The 19830-nt window shown below is 39.6% G+C and overlaps 1 protein-coding gene across 1 annotated transcript in view; it reads right to left on the bottom strand.

Annotated features, from left to right (window-relative positions):
• ARVCF (armadillo repeat gene deleted in velocardiofacial syndrome) overlaps nucleotides 1-19830 on the bottom strand; it is a 97968-nt gene that overhangs the window by 59878 nt on the left and 18260 nt on the right. Inside the window, exons 3-5 of the mRNA XM_010015972.1 lie at nucleotides 19690-19830; nucleotides 10311-10810; nucleotides 1437-1620 (exon numbers count right to left, since the gene is read on the bottom strand). The exon at nucleotides 19690-19830 is cut by the window's right edge and continues 482 nt beyond it. Coding sequence (XP_010014274.1) covers nucleotides 1437-1620; nucleotides 10311-10810; nucleotides 19690-19830 — 825 coding nt within the window. The remainder of the gene's footprint in view (nucleotides 1-1436; nucleotides 1621-10310; nucleotides 10811-19689) is intronic.

Genomic DNA, 19830 nt, shown 5'->3' with positions numbered 1-19830 from the left:
TACCCACCCCCCACCTATCCTGGAATATAGAAGTTCAAGTGGATCCCATACTAATAAAAATTTATGATGTGGATTAGGTTAGTCTACTAATGATCAATTTATTGTCTACACTTACTGGAGAATCTCATATTCATTCAGTTAATCCTTTTATCCCTCAACATGACTAATTTCCTCTTGCAGAACTCCATTAGTAAATGAGACTCCAGTAAGTAAAAACTTATGAAGTCTGGAGCCTACTTAAAGGACCTTAGTTTCCAGTGGGACTGCAAATAATTTCAGTAATGGGCCCTTTCAGAACACTTTTCATTACTTCTTCATTTGTGAAGTTACTCAGGGGAATAGTTATTGCAATTTAGAGACCACAAGCCCAAGAAACAGAAATGAACCAACTTCTGAAGATGCATAAACCAGTAGAAATCTGACAGACATATACTTCCAGAGCAACAGAACATATGATGCCAAATCTACTTATTAGTTTTGTTCAAACTAATTGACTTATTTATAAAGCTCAAGAATCTAACAGGGCATCTTCATTATTTTATCTCAAAGAAAAGCAAAACCAAAGACTGTTTAGAGAACATTGGTTCTTCAGGTTTTTTAGCCTGCATTAGACCTTCTCCAGACCCCAGCTTCTAGCACATACTATCCTACTCTCAAGGTGCTCTCACAAATACAAATACAATTTCTAACCAGTAAAGGCTCCTTTGAGAGGAATGTAAGAAATGTGTTCCTAAATGGTCAGTAGTTCAGGTTCTTAAGTAATTTCCCATAGGTCCTTAGTCACTTTAGCTTAAAATAGGAGCGTGTCCACAAGCGTTTGTGGCTAAAACTGCATCAATGTTTCAGGCTCAGCATAACTCCATTAAACCAGTTCCTCAGCATCTGCAAAAAAAATGCCTTTTCATAGGAGAAGGCCTAAACCCAAGACAGGAGTTACTTGAAAACATACTTTTCAAATAAATAAAACCAGCACCATCACGGGAAGCAGAGAAGGTGCTAATAATTTGTAAAAACAGCCCACTGATCACAGTACAACAGACAAATGAAAGTGTGATTATCAGTACTTCCAGCACAGTCTGTATCACAAAATGCCTTTTTTTGTACTTAGCTTGGCAAGTACAAGCCGAGTACCTTAACTGGGTCTCTTACCTGGGTCACTTCTCCATTCTACTATACACCTCCTCATACAGATCCACTCCCCCTAACCTGGATAAATGACCTACTCTTCACACTGACCCCACTGGACAGACCCGCACTGACAAGTCCTACAAGAGAGACCATGGCAGGCAAATAACTCCAAGCATTGCTACTGTGGCCACTACGATGGGCATAGCCCTGCAGAAATGGAAGATACAGGCTACTTTATTTCAAATAATTTTTACAAAATCCTCAACATGTGAAGTGTGAACAGATAACACTCCACAGCTCTGCCTTACCGTAAGCAACCAGAAGTGTTCTTGAAGACAGTTGTCCACTCAGCATCACGAGGCTTAGAGTCCTCATTCGGCTCACTCTCCCAACCAGAATGGGGTATAATCACCTCATTCGTAAGTGTCTGCAGACCATGGTTGATGATGACCATTTTCAGGGGCTCATAGGAGGATAAATTCCATAGGGTGCCTGCAGAAGAAATAGTAATCATTAAATGACAAGAGGATAATACTAGTCAAAAATCTCCAGATTAATAGAATCACTAGATTCACAGAGACTTGCTAGATGGTTAAATCAAAAAACTAAACAAAAGGGCAAAACCACTTGATGAGCCACCAGATAGCACACAGCTTAGGGAAAATTCCAGTTGCTGCAACAGAAACATTTCCAGAAGCATGGAAGCACTTTTATCAAGATATGGGTACTTTTGAAGTCATCAAGTCCTACAACAGAATACATAAATGCGATGTGCTATTGGCAAGTAATAGGATTTTTATGCTATGTACAAATTCTGATACGCTTTTAAGTCTAGCTATGCCTGAAAAAGTAAAAATTCATTCAGTGCAGCAGACAAGTATATTGAGTAAGTCTTAAAAACAGGGATGAATTTATGGAGGATCATCGATCTTACACTTATCCTCTGCACAATACAGTATTTCACTCGAGACTCCTCTCTGTTATTTACTTTCACATTTTCCTGTCACAGGCAATATCTATGTCCAAATCACCTGATGCCACAAGCATAGGATTCCTTGAAGAAACCGAGAGCCAATACTCCTCTGTCTTTCCAATTTTACCTCAATTATAAACCAAAGGACACAGAAGTCAAACATCAAAACAACGTAACAGAACAGCCTTACAACTGTAAAAATACCCAGTCTTAGATAAGCGATGCAACTTCGCAGCAGACCTGTATCGCTGTCCTGACACTTAACTGCTCATTAGCTTAGGACTAAAACAGGACATTCACTTCAGAGATAACTTCTGCAAAGGCCCAGCCTGGTTACACTTGACAACTATCAGTACCAACACTTGGAGGGAGCTGGAAGCACACTTTGGTGCTCCAAGGAAAAGTGTGAAGACAGCAGTATTTCAGAGAGAATGGAAAAAGCTAGATTCCCCAGAAGACGCATGAAATCCTTCCTAAGTGGGTGGACATAATACTTAACTGAGGCTCCCTGTGTTATTACAACTGTGAATTTGTGCATATTGCAGTGCAAACTGTAGATACTCACCTTTTCTTATACACATCTAAAGCAAAACACAAAAGAACAACAAAGGTGCAACCTTTGGTTTCAGTTCCTTTCAGTCACTCCAAGTTTTAAAACCTACATTTTCCAACTTTAAAAGTAACTGGAAAAAGATTTTGGATCTGTAACTTTTGTCACGCAGTGTAATGTGGACTTGGTGGACTTGTCAGCCTATGGAAAGCATGAAGTAGTGAGAGTGTCTGCAGCTCTGCAATGATCTGATGTTCTGGACAATGCCCAACCACAGGCTGCTATCGCGTGGGAACTCTCCTTCACACGCAGGCTTTTGCTGCTACAAGTCAGACGTGTCAAATGCCAATTGTCCTATTTTAATATCAGAGTATTATATCCATATAGGGTCAGGATGGGAATTTTATCTCCGTTTGAATAGTGACTGGCACTTACACGATAACCTCAAAGGCTGATGATTAGCAGAGCTTCAGAAGTCAAACGCTCTGGTGTTTCCTATTCAAAGTGACCTTTACAAAATCCAGGCATCTGCTCAGACTTCAGAGACCACATTAATTAATAAAGAAACTCTGAGGCAGATAGTGTGAATACCATAGTGTTTCTTTCAGTCTTTTTCTAAAGTATACAAAAATACTGCACTTTTTTGGCCTATTGTCCGTGCCATTCATAGACAACACACCAGATGAGATTTTTATAACCTACTTTTTCAGCTCTCAAACAAGTCTGTATAGGCGAAATATGAATTAATTTCCTCTTTGTACCCATTACAGTAAATCACCCTTTGTCATTGCAGAACACCATACAATGGAGAGTAAGAAAAAAACCCACAAAAACCAAGCAGAAAATGCTAACTGGCCTCATCTGCTTGCAGAAGAAAGCCTTTACTTGTAACAAATTGGCTTAAAAATATACATCATAAAGAAACAAATGCAAGAAAATATTTACAATAAGACTATAAAACCTGACATATAAGCTACTCAATTTTAAATGCTTCACTAGACAGTCTTTCTTGAGCTACTGTACACCAATTCTTTAAGTGTAATAGATTCACTGATATAAAAATAGTAATTACAATTAAATTCACAAATGCATTGCTGGCTCCGTAGTTCAAAATCTAAATACAAAATCCAAACATCCAGCACTGGATAAATCTCAGGACATTACACAGGATAATAATCTCTGGAGCAAACCTGGATTCAAGCTGAGAACAGTGAGTGCAGAATACCCTGGTTCTGGAGGGTTGTGTCAGGGTTCCCTCACAGAATCATTAAACAGAGCATCTGGTATTTGCAGTGGTCAAAACCCAAACTATTAGGAAAAGATGGCATCAAGTGAGGAACCTGGTACAATGTGTGCAAGGACCCTGCATTTCCGTTCCTTTAAAACTGCAAAATATTGCAACAGGAAGCAATGTGAAGATTCAAAGTCATCTACACGTAGAAAAGTTAAGTTTCAAAATCTGACAGACTATCAATTTTAAAAGCTCTTTCCTTAAATGCACATATTACTTCTGCACCTGAAATGAGAATCTGCCTCTTCCTGTTTCCTAGAGGAGTGACATAATCTGTTATCTGTATAGTGAAACTACAAAGGCAAATTTTACTGCTTAAGAATCACGCAGACTTATAATTAAAAGGCCAAAAATACTTATAAAATTTCCAAAAGTTCCAACATTACACGACTGTACAGAAGTTTTTCAATGCTCTAATCTTTTGCTTGCTTTAAGACTTGAAGATTTGTGTCTAGATTTCAGTATCTTCAACTCCATTGTGCAAAATAAAATCACCACCTCCGAACTCCCTCTTCTATTTTCTCATTCACTAGCAGGTATTTCACAAGACTAAATCTAACTGGGATTCAATAGTATTCCAGCTGGATTGCAACACTGACAACAGCAGTAACCTGACAACCTTCCACACCCAAGCCAGCTTCACTGATGCTCGTAACCCCATCCAGACGAAGAGAACTATCTGACCTACAAAAGGATCTCTTGTACATACACAGAATTTTTATTAAGAGGCTGACTGCAATTTATGCAAAAAAGCATTTAGGGCAAACACATTTTGACTGTCAATCTCAATGAGTGGCTACCAGGCAACAGAGACTGAAGTTAAACAGAATGCCTTTCCTCCTTCCTCTTCAAATCAAAAAACCCCAGCAGTTTACAAGCTTTTCAATTTCTCATCTGCTTCCCATCTCTCAAATGTTTCATAGAAAACACCAACAAACTGTGGAGAAGCAGAAAAGACAGTATTGCTAAGAAAAAAAAAGGCACAAACTCTTCAAATTATTAAAAAAATGACAAGCCACTTAAATTCATAATATTATTCTTGATGGTTGCATGAAGAAAACCAAACGAATCCCTCTGCTGAACAGCATTCGGTGAAGGAAAATGTGCAGCACTTAACAGAAAGGTAGCCCAAGATAAACAGGGATTAGGGAATCTTGTGGTTCCAGAGACAGACAAAAAAAAGTCATATTCAAGGTTGAGTTCACTGGGAAAATATTCCACAAGAAAGGATTCAGAAAATAAACAGTGACAAAACATTTTTCTTATTCAGAATTCTGAAACAAAGAGGTCTAAGCCCCAACATTCTTTCAGCTCTTGAGAAAACAAATTCCATGGGAAAAGATGCTGATAGTGACAGCCAGAGAAACTTAAAGCAAAAAAGCCAGTGAACAAATTCAGCTCAGGCTGTAGGTTTTACTCAGACAATCCGAGTTAAAAAAAAAAAAAAAAAAAAAAAAAATTAAAATCCCTATAAATTTGATATCCATCTTTAAATATCGCTCTCTGTCTCTATTAGCATAACACATTAATGATCTAACAAGCTGGAAACACTGTTTTGAAAACCCCAAGTTTAATCAATTCAAGTGAATAGCACTCAAAAGAAATCAAGTCACTGACACAGCAGCATAAGGGAAATGAAATTACCTAAATTTCCTACACCCTTTCACTACATGTACTGGCTTTTTGACTGCAGACTGCATGAATTTTAGGACTAGAGAAAAAGATGAACTATTACATTTCAGAAAATGATCACATTTTTGACCATTCTTTTATTCCTAAATACTATTTGTAACAGACTTACATATTTCTAACTACAACTATTAGTCCTACTCTTTCAGCATGTTAAGCAGGGACAATAACTACAAGTTTTTTTTTCAGAAGCACTGATCATTGTAAAAATGTATTAAAATCACTATAAGCTACAAACATAGCTAGATGATTTATCTAATACTGAAAGTGGTTCAGGCCCCAGACATAATTTCCTAAATCTCCACCTCCTTGGAGCTGCGGAAAGATTTCTACAGAAATTGTGACAGAACAACACACATGCTATAATCTTCTGAAACCCAAGGGAAATCTTTTCCTGCTGTGCTTGTTTACTTGCAAAAATCCAATGTCACCAAGAAATCAGAAGCTGTCTAATTTTTTATCTATGGTCTATACCAAATAGGTTACCATTTGGCAAAAATAAAGCACTCTGCATAACATCCACCAAGGACTTCTTGTTGCATGTTAGTCCTGTATGGATCTGTTTGTCAGACTTAGTTGTATCATTCTAAGTCCTGAAGATAGAAGCTGTGCTTCTTCAAGTTTAGTGGTCAAGTTAAGAACCTCAACATGAACTACTGTGTCATAAATACACCATGAAAAGGAACCTTCTTCTGACAAGCCTTCTATTAGAAAATGGAAGGAGTAAGCTCATCTGTGATCAGAAAGTCCAAGACAGCATGGTACTTCAAGAAGTTAGTGTCCAATCAGCTGACAAGGCCTTTGCAAGCATAAATGCCCAGGTGTGAATTCTGAGTAAGGTGCTCAATCTGTAAGGTTCTATTACAGTTATTAAATCAAAGTATTTCCTCTGCTGAGCATTTTGAAGGTCAATCATTTTTCAATTAAAACCGGTTTGCAACATGCAGCATCAGGAAAATCACGTTCTGCACCACTTAAAAATCAGTGCAATGTCGTTAAACAACAAAATTACTTTCAGTGTTCTTGCAAAGAACAGAATTATTCATCAAAGCTACCAACTTCTGATTGCTTTTCAAAGAACATAATAGAATTTTGGTCTTGCATATCTGATTGGAACATCTCCTCCACAAAAAAAAAAACAAAAACAAACCTTTATCACTCAAGATAAAACTTTTGCAGCTTTCCCAATCAGAACAGGTTTAATTCTTTATCAGCTTAATCCTCATTTCTTTCTGCTTCTGAAGAAAGTGATCCACTGAAAATCCAGCAGTACATTTCCAAGACTAGAAAGGGATGCAAGGAAGAATTCTGTGGAGTATTTCTCATCACGACTTTAGTCATTATTAACTTATGGGTACTCTAACAGCTAAATCACACTTTTGTCAGTGCAATGGATGGAAGACATTTTCTAACTCCACACTTTAAAAGGAATTTAAAATGAGATCTGTGTTATTTTATGAATGTATCTTGAGTTTTGAAGGTATTTTTACATGCCTCACGTATCTGCCTTACCTTGAGAGACATCATGTTTTAGTGCCATCTGCAGATACATCAAGAACATCTGGTAAAACAGAGATGGCATTAACCTAGAGAAGGTTCTCAAATTCTGCTAAAACCAGTGCTATCTGAAAAGAAGAAGCTACAGACTTGCTTAATCTGGCAGTAGTGTCGTATCAGTATACTCAGCATGCTCCCAAAATTGCATGTCAATACGTGCCTACCTTGTGTTTTCCAAACATATTCTGGGAAGCAGTCAAGTGAACGCACTTCTGACACATCAAGTCTCACTCCCAGAGCACTGAGAATCACACATCCGATTCCTCCCCTCATGCTCCGTTGCCACTGCATCTACCTCTTACGCACTTTTAACATGTTGGTGTGGCTGGTTTCCCACTCCATTAACCCAGTGACCAGACCCAGCTGGCTGGCCTGACTCACACTGTCCCAGACAGCTGTGGCTGCTGCATCAGATTACCAAGTAAATGAGAAGCCATGAAGCAGTATTAAAGCCAAAGCCTGACTCTCAAATTAGATGAGAGTGATGCTCTCTTTTACCAGGAAGCACCCTCTCCAGCTGCAAATAATGTCCTACTTGTAATGCTCCCACGTACCCTCTGTCCAGTAGGCAGGCAGTGTCCCACACCCAGCAAAGAAAACTTCAAAACTGGACATGTTCTTGAATTTGGACATCTGAAGTATTTAAATTTCTTTAAAGTATTTAGATCTCTTTGGAAAGCAGGATTATTTTATCATTCGTCCACATCTGGGATGACCAGCTGATGATTACTATTCAGCTTTCCAACTGCAGCTAGTATTGAGTTACGGAAATATTAAACTACAGAAAAGTCAATGTGTACCAAACTTGAATTTGCAGCCTGTCAAAAGAAATAAACAAGCAAACTCAGCATGCTGTTGTTTTATTTGCCTCCTCAGAGATTTCACTCCAGACAGAATGCAGAACTTTCATGGCAAAGGTAGACACTGGTTTATCACTAGGGAAAAGTACCCAGGTAGGAAGTCAAGATTTCTACCATGAGAACACCGGAATTGTGATCTGAATCTTCTGAGGATGCAAAACACAGTCCTTTTGTAGCAGCCCTGGCTGGATGCTCCCTTTGCACTTTAAGTTGGGTCTTGTTTCTCTCTGCTGACTTTTGCAGCTCATTTTTCAAAAGGACAATTCCACATTATCAGCCAAGGCTTTGAACACTGACTGCAAGTACACCAGCCCCAGTCACAGAGGCATTGCTGGAATACTCTTCTATATTGATGCTTGAATGTCTCACACCGGATCTGATGATATCATTTTAGAAGTGAAATGAAATTATTCCTGGTTAGGTGGAGATTAAATGCACATCATCTGTTGCTGGACATCTGTTTAGATTAATACCCTCAGTATTCCTAGTCTTTCTTAGTAAGCGGAAATAAAGAGCTTTAAATAGCAAAACCCATATTAAAATAAAAATACTACATTTAATTAGCAGGAACTACTATCAAATAAGATGCATTTGAACTGTAAAACTCATCAATCAACTAGAAATCAAAGCAATCACCATTTAGTGTGAAAAGGGAAAACATTCAGTTTAGTTTTGCCCATCTCAAGTGACTGATTACCACTTGGTGTTATAATGATATTCCTTGAGAGTAAACTATAGATTGTATTCTTCTTTCTTGAATCTAAAAAAATAGATTTATTCTTTCCCAGCACTCCAGAAACAAGTTTTGAGTAAACTGGAACAGCAGATAAACAGATAATTTTTCTTTAAATAAAAGATTTAAAGTCAGCCATCATATTAAATGAGTACAACAAATGGAATATAAATACTACCTACAGAGTTTCCATGTTAAGAGACAAAGCACAGACAGCAATCAAAGCACAACCAACACACACTACTTAGAGGTTCTCTGACAAAACAGACTTTTCTAGTGAGCTGGTAAAATACCCCTGCTGGTTTCTATACCATATATTTAGACCTCGTTTGCTAAATCTCCTATAATGGCTGGGGAAGACCAGTTGGAACACCCAAGGCCATTATTCACCTCAGAGAATTATGATTACCAGTAAAAGCTTGCTATAATTTTTTGAGGCAATCACAGAATTACGATGTTTACTTCTATTGGCTTAATCCATGTTTGCAGTAGGATCTGCTGGAGAATCCAACACTGATAAGGCAGCTGAACAGTTTCAGCCCTGGACCCATTTTAACACTCACAAAACTTTCTGAAAAATTCTGTTCTGGCACTGAAATTCATTGCAACTGCCCTGGTCTCCATCCAAACATCCCTTGCAGCTTCAGAGAAGAGAAAAGGAAATCCATTTCAATCCTCATGAGTTATGGGAGACTGAAGAACAATATATTTCTGCTTAGTTTAAGAACTGACATACTTTTTCACCCTATTCCACTTAATGGCTGAACTTTTGAAACTTGGCATATACTTTATTACTCTCTTTGGATGATGTCCAAAACTAAGTTCAAATAAAAAACAGCTTGAATAATGGAGTTATAAGTAATTGAAAACTCTGCAAAGTGTGCATGAACTCAGTAACTTCAAAAAGTAATTCTCCCTTTTACGATTATTGCAACAAACCAACCCTGTGCCCAGAGCATTTAACAGCAGACTCTGTGCTCCTTGAAATCCGAGTTTTCCAACCCAGAAGGGCTGTAGCTTTATGTACAGCTTCAGAGTCCACAGCACCAGAGCTGGAAGTGCTCCTGAGGATACTGACCATTCCATCAGTATAAAGTAGTGGGGACATGGCAGCAGGATTGTTTTATAAGAGATTAACGGGAAGTTTTAGATTAGCATAATTTACCCTATGATTATAACATGCTGAGGGCAAGTGCACTACAAATTACCTGTCAATGAAGTTGCTATAATTCATTTAAGCTTCAGTAACTCAGCCACATGCATTTGCATGCTACATCCAAGATGCACCATCCATCTCTCAGCAGCCAGGGAAACCCAAGTGTGCTACGTACACAGATGATCTTGATTTCCTCCTGAAGGGCACATTTGCCGTAGGCTTTCTGTCACCACAAACGTGGTGCAGCTGAAGAAACAGCTGCAGCCAGTGATCTACATTTTCCTCCCATGCTCTAATCTCCAGAAATTGTTGTTCCTGAAGCTAAAAGGACCCCTCTAAAGAATAGCTTGTTAAAGAAACTACAGACACTGACCTGTAATTAGCTCTCTGACTTCCATGTCATTTGTTTTTCGCAACAGTCTGATCAATGCAGGGATCCCATCACAGTTCTTTATAGCCACCTTGTTTTCATTATCCTTCCCATAGGAGATGTTTCTGAGAGCCCCGCAGGCTTTACGATGGACTTCTGGCTTTGGATGATCAAGTAGCCCCACCAAGATAGGTATTCCTTTGAGGTGCCTCACGTCCTTTTTGATTTTATCATTCTCGTAGCACAAGTGCTGCAAGTAGGCTGCGGCGTTAGACTTGACTGGATCAATAGGGTGGCTGAGCATGGCAATCACTTCGGGGAGGTCAGGGTCCCTCCACCTGGGGTCTTTACGAATGCTGTCAATAGAGGGGGAGCGCTTCCCCAGGCGGTCAATACTAGCCATGCTTCCTCTCTCTGGCTGTGCCAGCGGTGCTGCGTAGCCACCATGGAGGTAAGGTATCCTCTCTTCAACCATCTCTGTCTCGATGGGGTCATCGTAGCCCCTGTAAGCAGCAACAATCCCAAGAGAAAGAAAGGGGGGGGGAAAAGCACATTTAAACACTCTGTACCTCTGAGTCTGTAGATAATCTTTAAGGCCCCTTCCAACCCAAACCATTCTATGATTCTATGTATGGAGTTTTCAGCTATGAGCAAACCTTTTAATATCACGATCATCATTAGGGGCAGCATATTTACACTTTCAAGTAATTTATCTGTGGTAACTTGAAAATTAACCATAGCTGAGTATTCAGCAGTGATGGGACAACAGCGCAGGGTTTGTTTGGCTGGCAATGAAATGATGACAGGGACTGCAAGTCATCAAACAGATTGCTTTCATTTTGTTCACTTAGCAAAACAATTATGATAGAGCTGGATTACATTTAGTAGTAAACACTGAGCTTCATTATTGCTACTACTTGTGCAACCAACTAAAATTCTAATCAAAGGCATTCAAGGCCTCGGCAGAGACCACAGGCACTTTTCAGTAAGTCTGAGAAGCTCCACTACGTTTCCATGTTGATGCTCACACAAGTATACTGAACTCATCAATATACATAACTTATGTTATGTTTGACACTTATGTATAAGTGTCAAAGATGATGTAAAACTTAAGTTCTGAATCCAAGCATGTAGTAAAAGTCTATCTTGTACAGAATAATTCAGAATACACGTAAAAGGCTGTAGGTTAAGAGAGTCATGTCCAACTTTCACCACCAGAGTAATCTGCTGGACATCCAAACCAAGTCCAATATTCTGAGCTTTCCTCCCCAGATCAGCAACTAACCTGGATCACTCAGTAAATGATCTTAAGAGTCAGATACTTTTAAGATCATTTACAGCATTAGAATGAATAGCATCCATCTTGTTGTGCCATAATTCACTGTGTATAACTGAAGTAAGATCAGTCAAAACCAGCTAACATATTTAGGTATTACTGTGTCAGTTCACACGTAGGGCAAAGTTACAATCAAGATAGTTGAAACTATACTAACACAGTAAATGCTCACACTACAAATGTTCATATTCTAAAAATAATCAGTATTTGACAGATATTTCTTCCTCTTTAGCAACCACCTTTGCAACTGTCATCTGTAACCTTCAGAAAAATACCCCACCCCTCTCTGATCACTTCCTACAACTAGCTAGACAGAACATCTCTGCAAGAGATTTGTAAGGAACAGCATTTACAGCTTCAACATTTGTTTCTGAGATTCACTGATATACTTCATCCTTTATTCAAAGTGACACCTTTCATCCTTCAGAACAGGCAGAGCTCTAGCAGGGGAGCTTCAGTGCACGTGCGGTGAGATAACACGTAAGTCCTCAGGAGAAGTACAAAAGGAAATCTGAAGCTTGTGTACGGTGAACCACTAGTCACAAATTCTTCACTTTTATATGTGAATAAGCCCACAGGACAATAAGGCAACTTGCACCTCACGGTTACGAACTCCCCGAGCACTTTCAACTTCGCAGTCAATCCTCTCTCAGGCTCTGCCCCAAAGGTTCACACCAGCACTCTAACCTGGCTGAGGAGGATGAAGAGCTGAAGTGACCCACTGGGGAGCCGAATCAAATTTCTAATTAATCCCACTGTTTTAAACCTCAGTCTGGAAGATTTTTCTTCTTCATCCTCTTTTCCCTCTAATACTACTCTTAAAGATATTAACACAAACTGACATCATTCATATATATAAACAGCAGCAGCTTTTTGCCTTACTCTTCCTGGACAGGTTAACTACAATACTAAGATAATAGCTAATCTCAGTCAAGAAAGTAATTTTAATTGCTACAAAATGATTCTTATAAGCTTTCCCTTTAATCACTGACTGATGTTACTGAACGATTTCTGATGTCATTTTGAAGGAAGTACAGACCATTAGAACTCAGAAAGAAAATGGAGATTGCTGTTATCCTGAAGGGACTGCTAATTAAACTAGACTCTGGGGAGAGGAGCAACTGGAGGTGGAGACTGAACTGAGTCTTGTACAATTAATGCTTTTAATGTTAAAAGTGCCTCTACTGACTTTTAGTTGCTTTAATTGCTGTTCTAAACCATAAGCTGAATGAAAGGAGAAAAATGGGCCAGAATCCAAAACTCAGAATGAATCTGAAGAAATCCTTTTATCGATGCGGTTATTTGTGTATGTATAATTCAGTACTTGCTCTACACAGTAATTTACAATGTCTGGACAGCTGTTGTATTTTCCCTCACAGAACAAAGCTGTTTCCATCACTCCAAGAAGAAAGTAACAACATTGAAAAGATTTACTCTTGTGCATATACACAGGGCAGAGGAAATAACAAAACCCTTTTACTCCTCAAACAAAAATCTGGGTTTACATATACAGATTTGGGAAAACCAGCATTAAAACTACAGCAAAAACTCAGTTCTCAAACTCATCCTCACATTAAATTCTTTCAAGCTGAATTCTTACTGACTGCAAAAAAGTAGCAGAAGATTAATTTCAGTAACTGCCCTCTGCACAGCTCTTGCTTGCTTGACTTGCTAACTGGCAGTTCAGCACGCCTCGGCCCTCTGAGGTACTCACAAGAAACTCTACACCACCTCGGTTACACCTGCACAATTAAGTTTCTCTCTCCTTCTCAGCCATGCAAATGCACAAGGACAATTACTGTCTTGGGATACAGTTTGTTTGCACTATTTCCACGAAGCCTTCCAAACAGAACCACAGATGGGTCCATCTTCCTCATGTTGATTCCTCTCCTCTGAGCCACACAAAGCTCCTTGGTTTCACTGCATTTGCCTAAAATAAAACTTGTTAGGACTTTAAATTGCAGCACTCATGACAGGAGAGAGCATTACATAACTCTTGTACCAACTTTTAATTATCTATCCCTACTTATTAAATACAAGTGTGAATATCTGAATAATGTCACTAAGAAAAAAAATAAAATCACACTGCAAGTTGCTACTCATTCTAACAATTTGTTTTTGTTAAAGAAGAGTTTTCTTTCATTGTTCCAATACAAAGCTATTGATGCACCAAAGACAGCCAACAGGCTTTGATGATCCTTGCCTTTGCTGATTGATCCCTCTCTGATGAAATCCCCAGGACACGAAGCTGGGGTAGAACAAGCAGATGCTTGAGAGTTTCCTGCTGCAGGTAAGAGGCTGCAATTCTGAGTGCTGTACGTACAGAGAGCTGCATTTAGGATGGTTAAGGATGAATATGAAAGTGATGGTGGGGAAGGCAGCACTGCTTAGAACTCACCAGCTACTGTTCTGTGGTGAAGTGACCACAGCACGTACTGCTGGCCCCATCCCCACAGCAGAAGTAAAGCATCCTCAAGGAAACAAACCCTGGACCGTAAGTGACTTTTAACAACTGTTGGCATTTTTGTATGGTCTCATTCTTACATGAACCATTCACTTACAACTCTGTTCACACCAATCTGTACCTGATTCTGCTAGACCACCTCCTTAGTGGAAAAAACAGGATTACACAACCATTTTAGTACACAACGACAGGCACTTCGCAACAAGAGTGTCTCTCAAGTATCTGTAGAGAAAGGATGAGCACAAGAAACTATTGCTGAAATAAGCCTGCACAGGTCAGATCCAACATACCTCTGTAAGGTGAAACAGTGTCAAGAGCACTGGTTAATGCACCAGTAACAAACCCCAGTGCTTACCTGACAGCAAACATAACATCTCGACACTTGACCCTTCAAGATCCTGAATAATTATCTAGAAACTCTGAGATCCTGGTATGAACTCAAGAGCTGCACATGAAAGCTCAGCAAAGGCAAGTATCACACCACACCAATTCAGATTCACATGACTCAATATAGTGAGCAAATCTAGAGAAGGGAAGCTCTAAATACCAGGTTTACCACTGCTTAACAGCATTGAAGGCAGGCAGTTTAACAAAACAGATCATCTGCAAAGGAGCAAAATACCTGACCAGGCAGTGCAATGCAGGACCACCAGAACACCTCTGGTGGCCTTGGCAGACAGATCCCCTCTCTCCGGGTGGGTGAGGATGGTATGACCCAGGTCAAATCCCAGCTCCCTCATTTAACACGGGGCTTGGGAACAGGGAAGTACAGACTATGCAAACAGCAAAGAAGTCAAAGGTAAGCATCTCTTTGGGAGCTAAACACACTCAGTTTCTGAAGTAAAATGAATAAAATCAGCAATACATTTACATACAGAGAGGGTAAAGAAACCATCCTGAGCTGGACTGCTGAAGGCCAAATGCAATTTTTTTCACTTTCATACCAGCAAAGCAGCTACACTGGAAAAGAAAGGCACTTGATACAGAAGGACTAATGAGAGCTTCAGCAGATACAGTCATCTGTGCTGAAGCGGCCAAGAGCTCTTTACGCTCGGGACTGAAGAGATCTGGTAGTATGCCAGAGTTGCTGACTACAAGCATCTTGCCTTCCATCTGTTTGTAGCAAGGCAGCTGAGTTTTCAGGATGCCGTGGGTCTCACTAATCACCTGTCTCAGGGAATTGATAAAAACATTCTAGCGTAGATAAAAACTGGAAGAGAGCTATGGATTTATCATCTTCCTTGTGGCTTCAACCTAGGCAAATTTAAGTAAACAGGTGAAGGATTTACACATTTAATCTGCAACAATTTCTGTAAGTGTTACATTCATCACAGTTTGCAGCTGGTGTCTGCTTAGGATACAAGACCAGAACCGCTTGGGATTTCAGCAGGGAACCTTGTGCCAGAAACTGAAGAGGAAATGTAAAGACTTTGAGAATGAGGTCCTACTTTTGCCAGCCTCTGTTCCCTGACAGGAGGACACACAATAGGATTCAAAACTGGACTGAATCCTCTACAGAGACAAGTCCGAGTTATGGGCTGTATGGGTAACCCACCAAAATTCCCTTGATTGGAACCACCTTGAAAGCTGCTAACGGATGAGCTAACTCAGGTTACCTCCTGCCACATGAAACTCAGCCACATGCCAGTCTTCTGCTACCAGAAGATCAACAAACTGAGATCTAAGGAGGAGCCTCAGAAAAACCCCACCTTTTCCAAACTGACTGCATTTTTTTTTTTGCTTCACCCTGTTCTGCCCAGGCATGTCCCTACACTCCTGCCCCAAACCAGACAACATCCCAACATTGCCTGTGTCGTGCTATTACACTTAATGGTTGGGCATTAAAGAAGAGGTCAATCTACAGTGAGAGATCTCTCCCCAGTCTTAAGGATGGGTGCTATGGTGAGACCGCTCTTGGAATGGGTGAAGTTAGGCCAGAAGTGCTGACTGAAAGTTTACTTGCAAATGTAAGCCTTTATATTCTATATTGAAAAGACACCAGAAATAGAATGTGACTAACACATGTGATAGTATTCTCACACTGTCTGTGCATAACAGAAGCAAGAGACCTACTGTTACTTAATCTTAGATCTGGCTCGTTTCCTAATAATAATAATTTGGACCATCAAGTGACCACCAAATACAGTCTCAGACTCTTAGAACAGGCTTCTGCCATAGAACATTTAACAGTAGAAAACTGTTTTGTTGTTGATTTAGTCACCATTAAAAATGCATATCCTGCCTAGTTGGGAATAGTAACACTGGCAATAGCTGCTCCAGGCTTTTTAGGGGAAAAAAAGAAAAGTCCCATGAATGCCAGTGTAACTGCAAACTGTAGCGATCCACTCAGGAAATAAATTATCACAGAGGCAAGAAATGAAAACTTGAACAGAAGATAAATTTTAAAAGTAAGATAAATACAACTTGACATTTTTTTCTGCTGATCTGTGTTAACTTCAATTTAATGATTAAAAAAATTTAAATAATAGTAGCGATGTGTTTTGTGTATGAAACATATTCAGTACTTTCTGCTTCTCTTTCAAAAAGGACTGTATATAAACCACCTTGCCACATGGTAAGACTACATATTTTTAAAGACTATAATAAAAAACCCCTAATTTAATAAATGCAACCCACCATTTGAAGAAAATTAAAGATGTTTAAATACCTTCAAAAGTTAATTTCAGTAATATTAAATAACTATTATCCAAATGTCTCTCACCCCAATTTATTATGCAATCTGACATAAACCAAACCGGAGCACATGCTGAAGAACAGAACATTAAGCACCAGGTATTGTTGCAGAAAATCATATATCTTACACCAGCAATTCAGTATAAAAGCAAACAAGAAACAAACCCAGCCACAAGCACTGGGGAGCCAACAGAGAATATCTGCCTTTGTGCAGTTACCTGGATTTGTAGATGTTTGTGAGGAGGCACATTTTTCCCCAATTTAAAATGAAATTTAAGTAGCTTAAAATGAGGCTGGTGATGACAGAAAGAAAGCACAATAGATAGCTATTTCTGTGATCAAATGGAGCAGGCAAGGGACTGAATGAATAATCTTACTAGAAATCCCCTTGACTAGGATCCCCTCCAGACACAGCTGGGCAGCCTCCTTACCATGCATGGGGTAAGACGTGCTACCACAGATTCAGACAGAACAGCATCAAAACTAGCAACCAACAGCCAGGACCCTTATTCTACCTTTAAACCATTAACAAATGAGGGCAGCACTTCCTGGGAAGAAAATGAGAGAATAACTGCAGTTTTTGCAGAAAGTTAGCGAAGAGAAGTCTGTTTGTGACATGATGATGTCCATGCTGAAAGATACGTGACGTAGAAAAGCTTCTAACAGTGTTGTTGTTATACCTACTCTACACATACAAACTTTTTGAAATCAAAGGTGCCATCAATTTATCATACTCATTTAATCATTTTCACAAGGAATAACTTATTTAAAAAAACCTGGAAAGGAATAATCAAGTAGTAATTACCCTCACCTAGTACAAAGCACTATTTGTAGTCTTCAAGTTCCTTGCAGATCAGTAGCATACATGAAATGCAGGTTTTTTGAATTGTTCAAGTGTTTCTTTGAAATGTCAAAAATTAACTATGAAGAGGCCCCTCATACAATCTTCTTATGTTCTCACCAGCTAAATTTTGCTGCCACAGTCAGGCTAATTACTTGTCAAAGCCTCTTGATCGTATTTAATACAGAAAAAAAACCTCACAATGAAAGAAACCTAAACCAAAAATTGTGAATTGGTCCTATCCAAACTGCAAGGAACAATAAATCAAAGGCATGTTTAAAACAAACAGAAAACTTTAAAAATGCAAATGGGCAGGTTCTAAGAATACATTTAATTATTCATCACGCATAGTTTGAAAAATGTTAATAAACATTTAAAAGCACTGCTGCCTGACTGCTTTTAACAAGAACTGTAAACATGCTGAGAAGCAGGGGAGCAGCAAATAGGGTTTGATAGATTGAGCGGTATTTTGGCACCCACTGGCTACAGGTATTCTCTTTTGCCCCATAAAACACTGATGTGGCCCCACTAGATGGTAAGCTTGCAAGATCAAAGATGTCACAAGGGACTTAAAGGGCGTTCTGGGAGATGTGCGTGGATACCCCATCCCTGTCAGTGTTCAAGGCCTGGCTTGACAGGGCTTGGAGCAACGTGGTCTAGTGGAAGGTGCCCCTGCCTGTGGCAGAAGGCTGGAACTGGATGAGCTCTAATGTCCCTTCCAACCCAAACCATTCTGTGATTCATTCTGTGATAACTTTTCTCTCCCCCCCCCCCCTTTTTTTTTAAACTTTCAAAGTAAATGCAAATTTGCAGGTGCTTGATTCCACTGAGCTTCCAGAAATATGGAGGAAGACAGAGCTATGAAAGTAGGAATGGAATAATGAAAACCATAATGTGTCTAAGTAGGAGTGCTCCAAGACATGAGAGCGAAAGGGCCTACCCAAATCCCCACAACAACTTGCGCTGATGAAGTGAAGCCTTCATTCAGAAGTGTCAACTCTAAAGAACATCTACACACACAGGGGCAGATGGGTGACAAGACTCTTTACAGCTCTGGAAACTAAACTGAAAGGAAAATAATGAGAATTCCACATCAAAACATGAATCATGAGGATGTACCTTCATGCAAAGACGCAAAAGTCTGTATGCTATTTGGAAAACAAAATATACAAGTTTTTCAAGTTCATACTCAGAAGGTTACTTTCAGCTGAGTAAGAAGCCTCTCTTCCCAAGCTTGCTGTTTTTTTCCCTCCAAATACAAGAACTGATAGCTGCAAGCCCAGCATAAACAACTAATACCAGAAAATACGGCATAAAATAGAACATTCCGTGGTAAGGAGACTGAACCAGAAGTAATTTGTGACTGGTCACAAATTAAGTTACATGAAGTGCAAAACAGATGCTCTTATCTCCTCTTTATGTAGGCACAGAACAAAATGATGATCTCATCTTACAAAATGCTTAAGCACTTCAGTGAGGTTCAGCACAACCTGGTCTGACATGGTTGTGCTGCACAACCTGCAGCTGAGGGTGTGCGGTTAGCACAGGATCAGGAGCTGAGGCTGTCAAATACCTCACCAGCCAGCTTTTATCCAACAAGGCATCCCTTCAGCACCAGGTATCAGCTCTCCCGGAACCCCAACCAGCTGTTCAAAATTTCTGTTTGGCAGATGTGCACGTAACCAGACCTGTCAGAAGTGTCACAGATTACAAATCCCTCTTTTCACCTTGCTAGTGTGGGATTAAACAAGGTAGTCACAACTCTTTTTTAGAAGGGAGAAAAAAATGTAAGTTGGCCCTCTCCTACAAGATTGTCTCCTACTTTGTGAATTTAACCTAAACTAAGCAGCCCAGAAACACAGTGAAAGGGTTCTTGATCACTACTCTCACTCCCTTGTGTACTTCATGTGTTTTACAGTCATTTATGGACTAACAAAATGACAGGTTCTACCTGTTCTTCTGTCAAGTAATTCCAGTACTTACCAGACCATTAAGAGTTCAAATAAGCAAAAAAGAGCTGCATTATAAAAAAATAAATGGATTTTACCTTCCTTTGTGAGGCCTTCCTCTCTCTGGCACACCTGCAGATGTCCTCCGGTTCACAGTGGAGTAATCAGGGTCCAGTTCATATCCTTCATCATCTACTCCAAGGCTGCGGTTATCATCTTCCAGTCCATAGGGCTCTGGC

This window comes from Nestor notabilis, unplaced genomic scaffold (genome assembly GCF_000696875.1).
Source record: "Nestor notabilis isolate BGI_N333 unplaced genomic scaffold, ASM69687v1 scaffold13326, whole genome shotgun sequence".
NCBI lineage: Eukaryota > Metazoa > Chordata > Aves > Psittaciformes > Psittacidae > Nestor > Nestor notabilis.
Note: the sequence above shows the minus strand (reverse complement) of the source record. Positions and strands in the feature narration are given on the sequence as shown.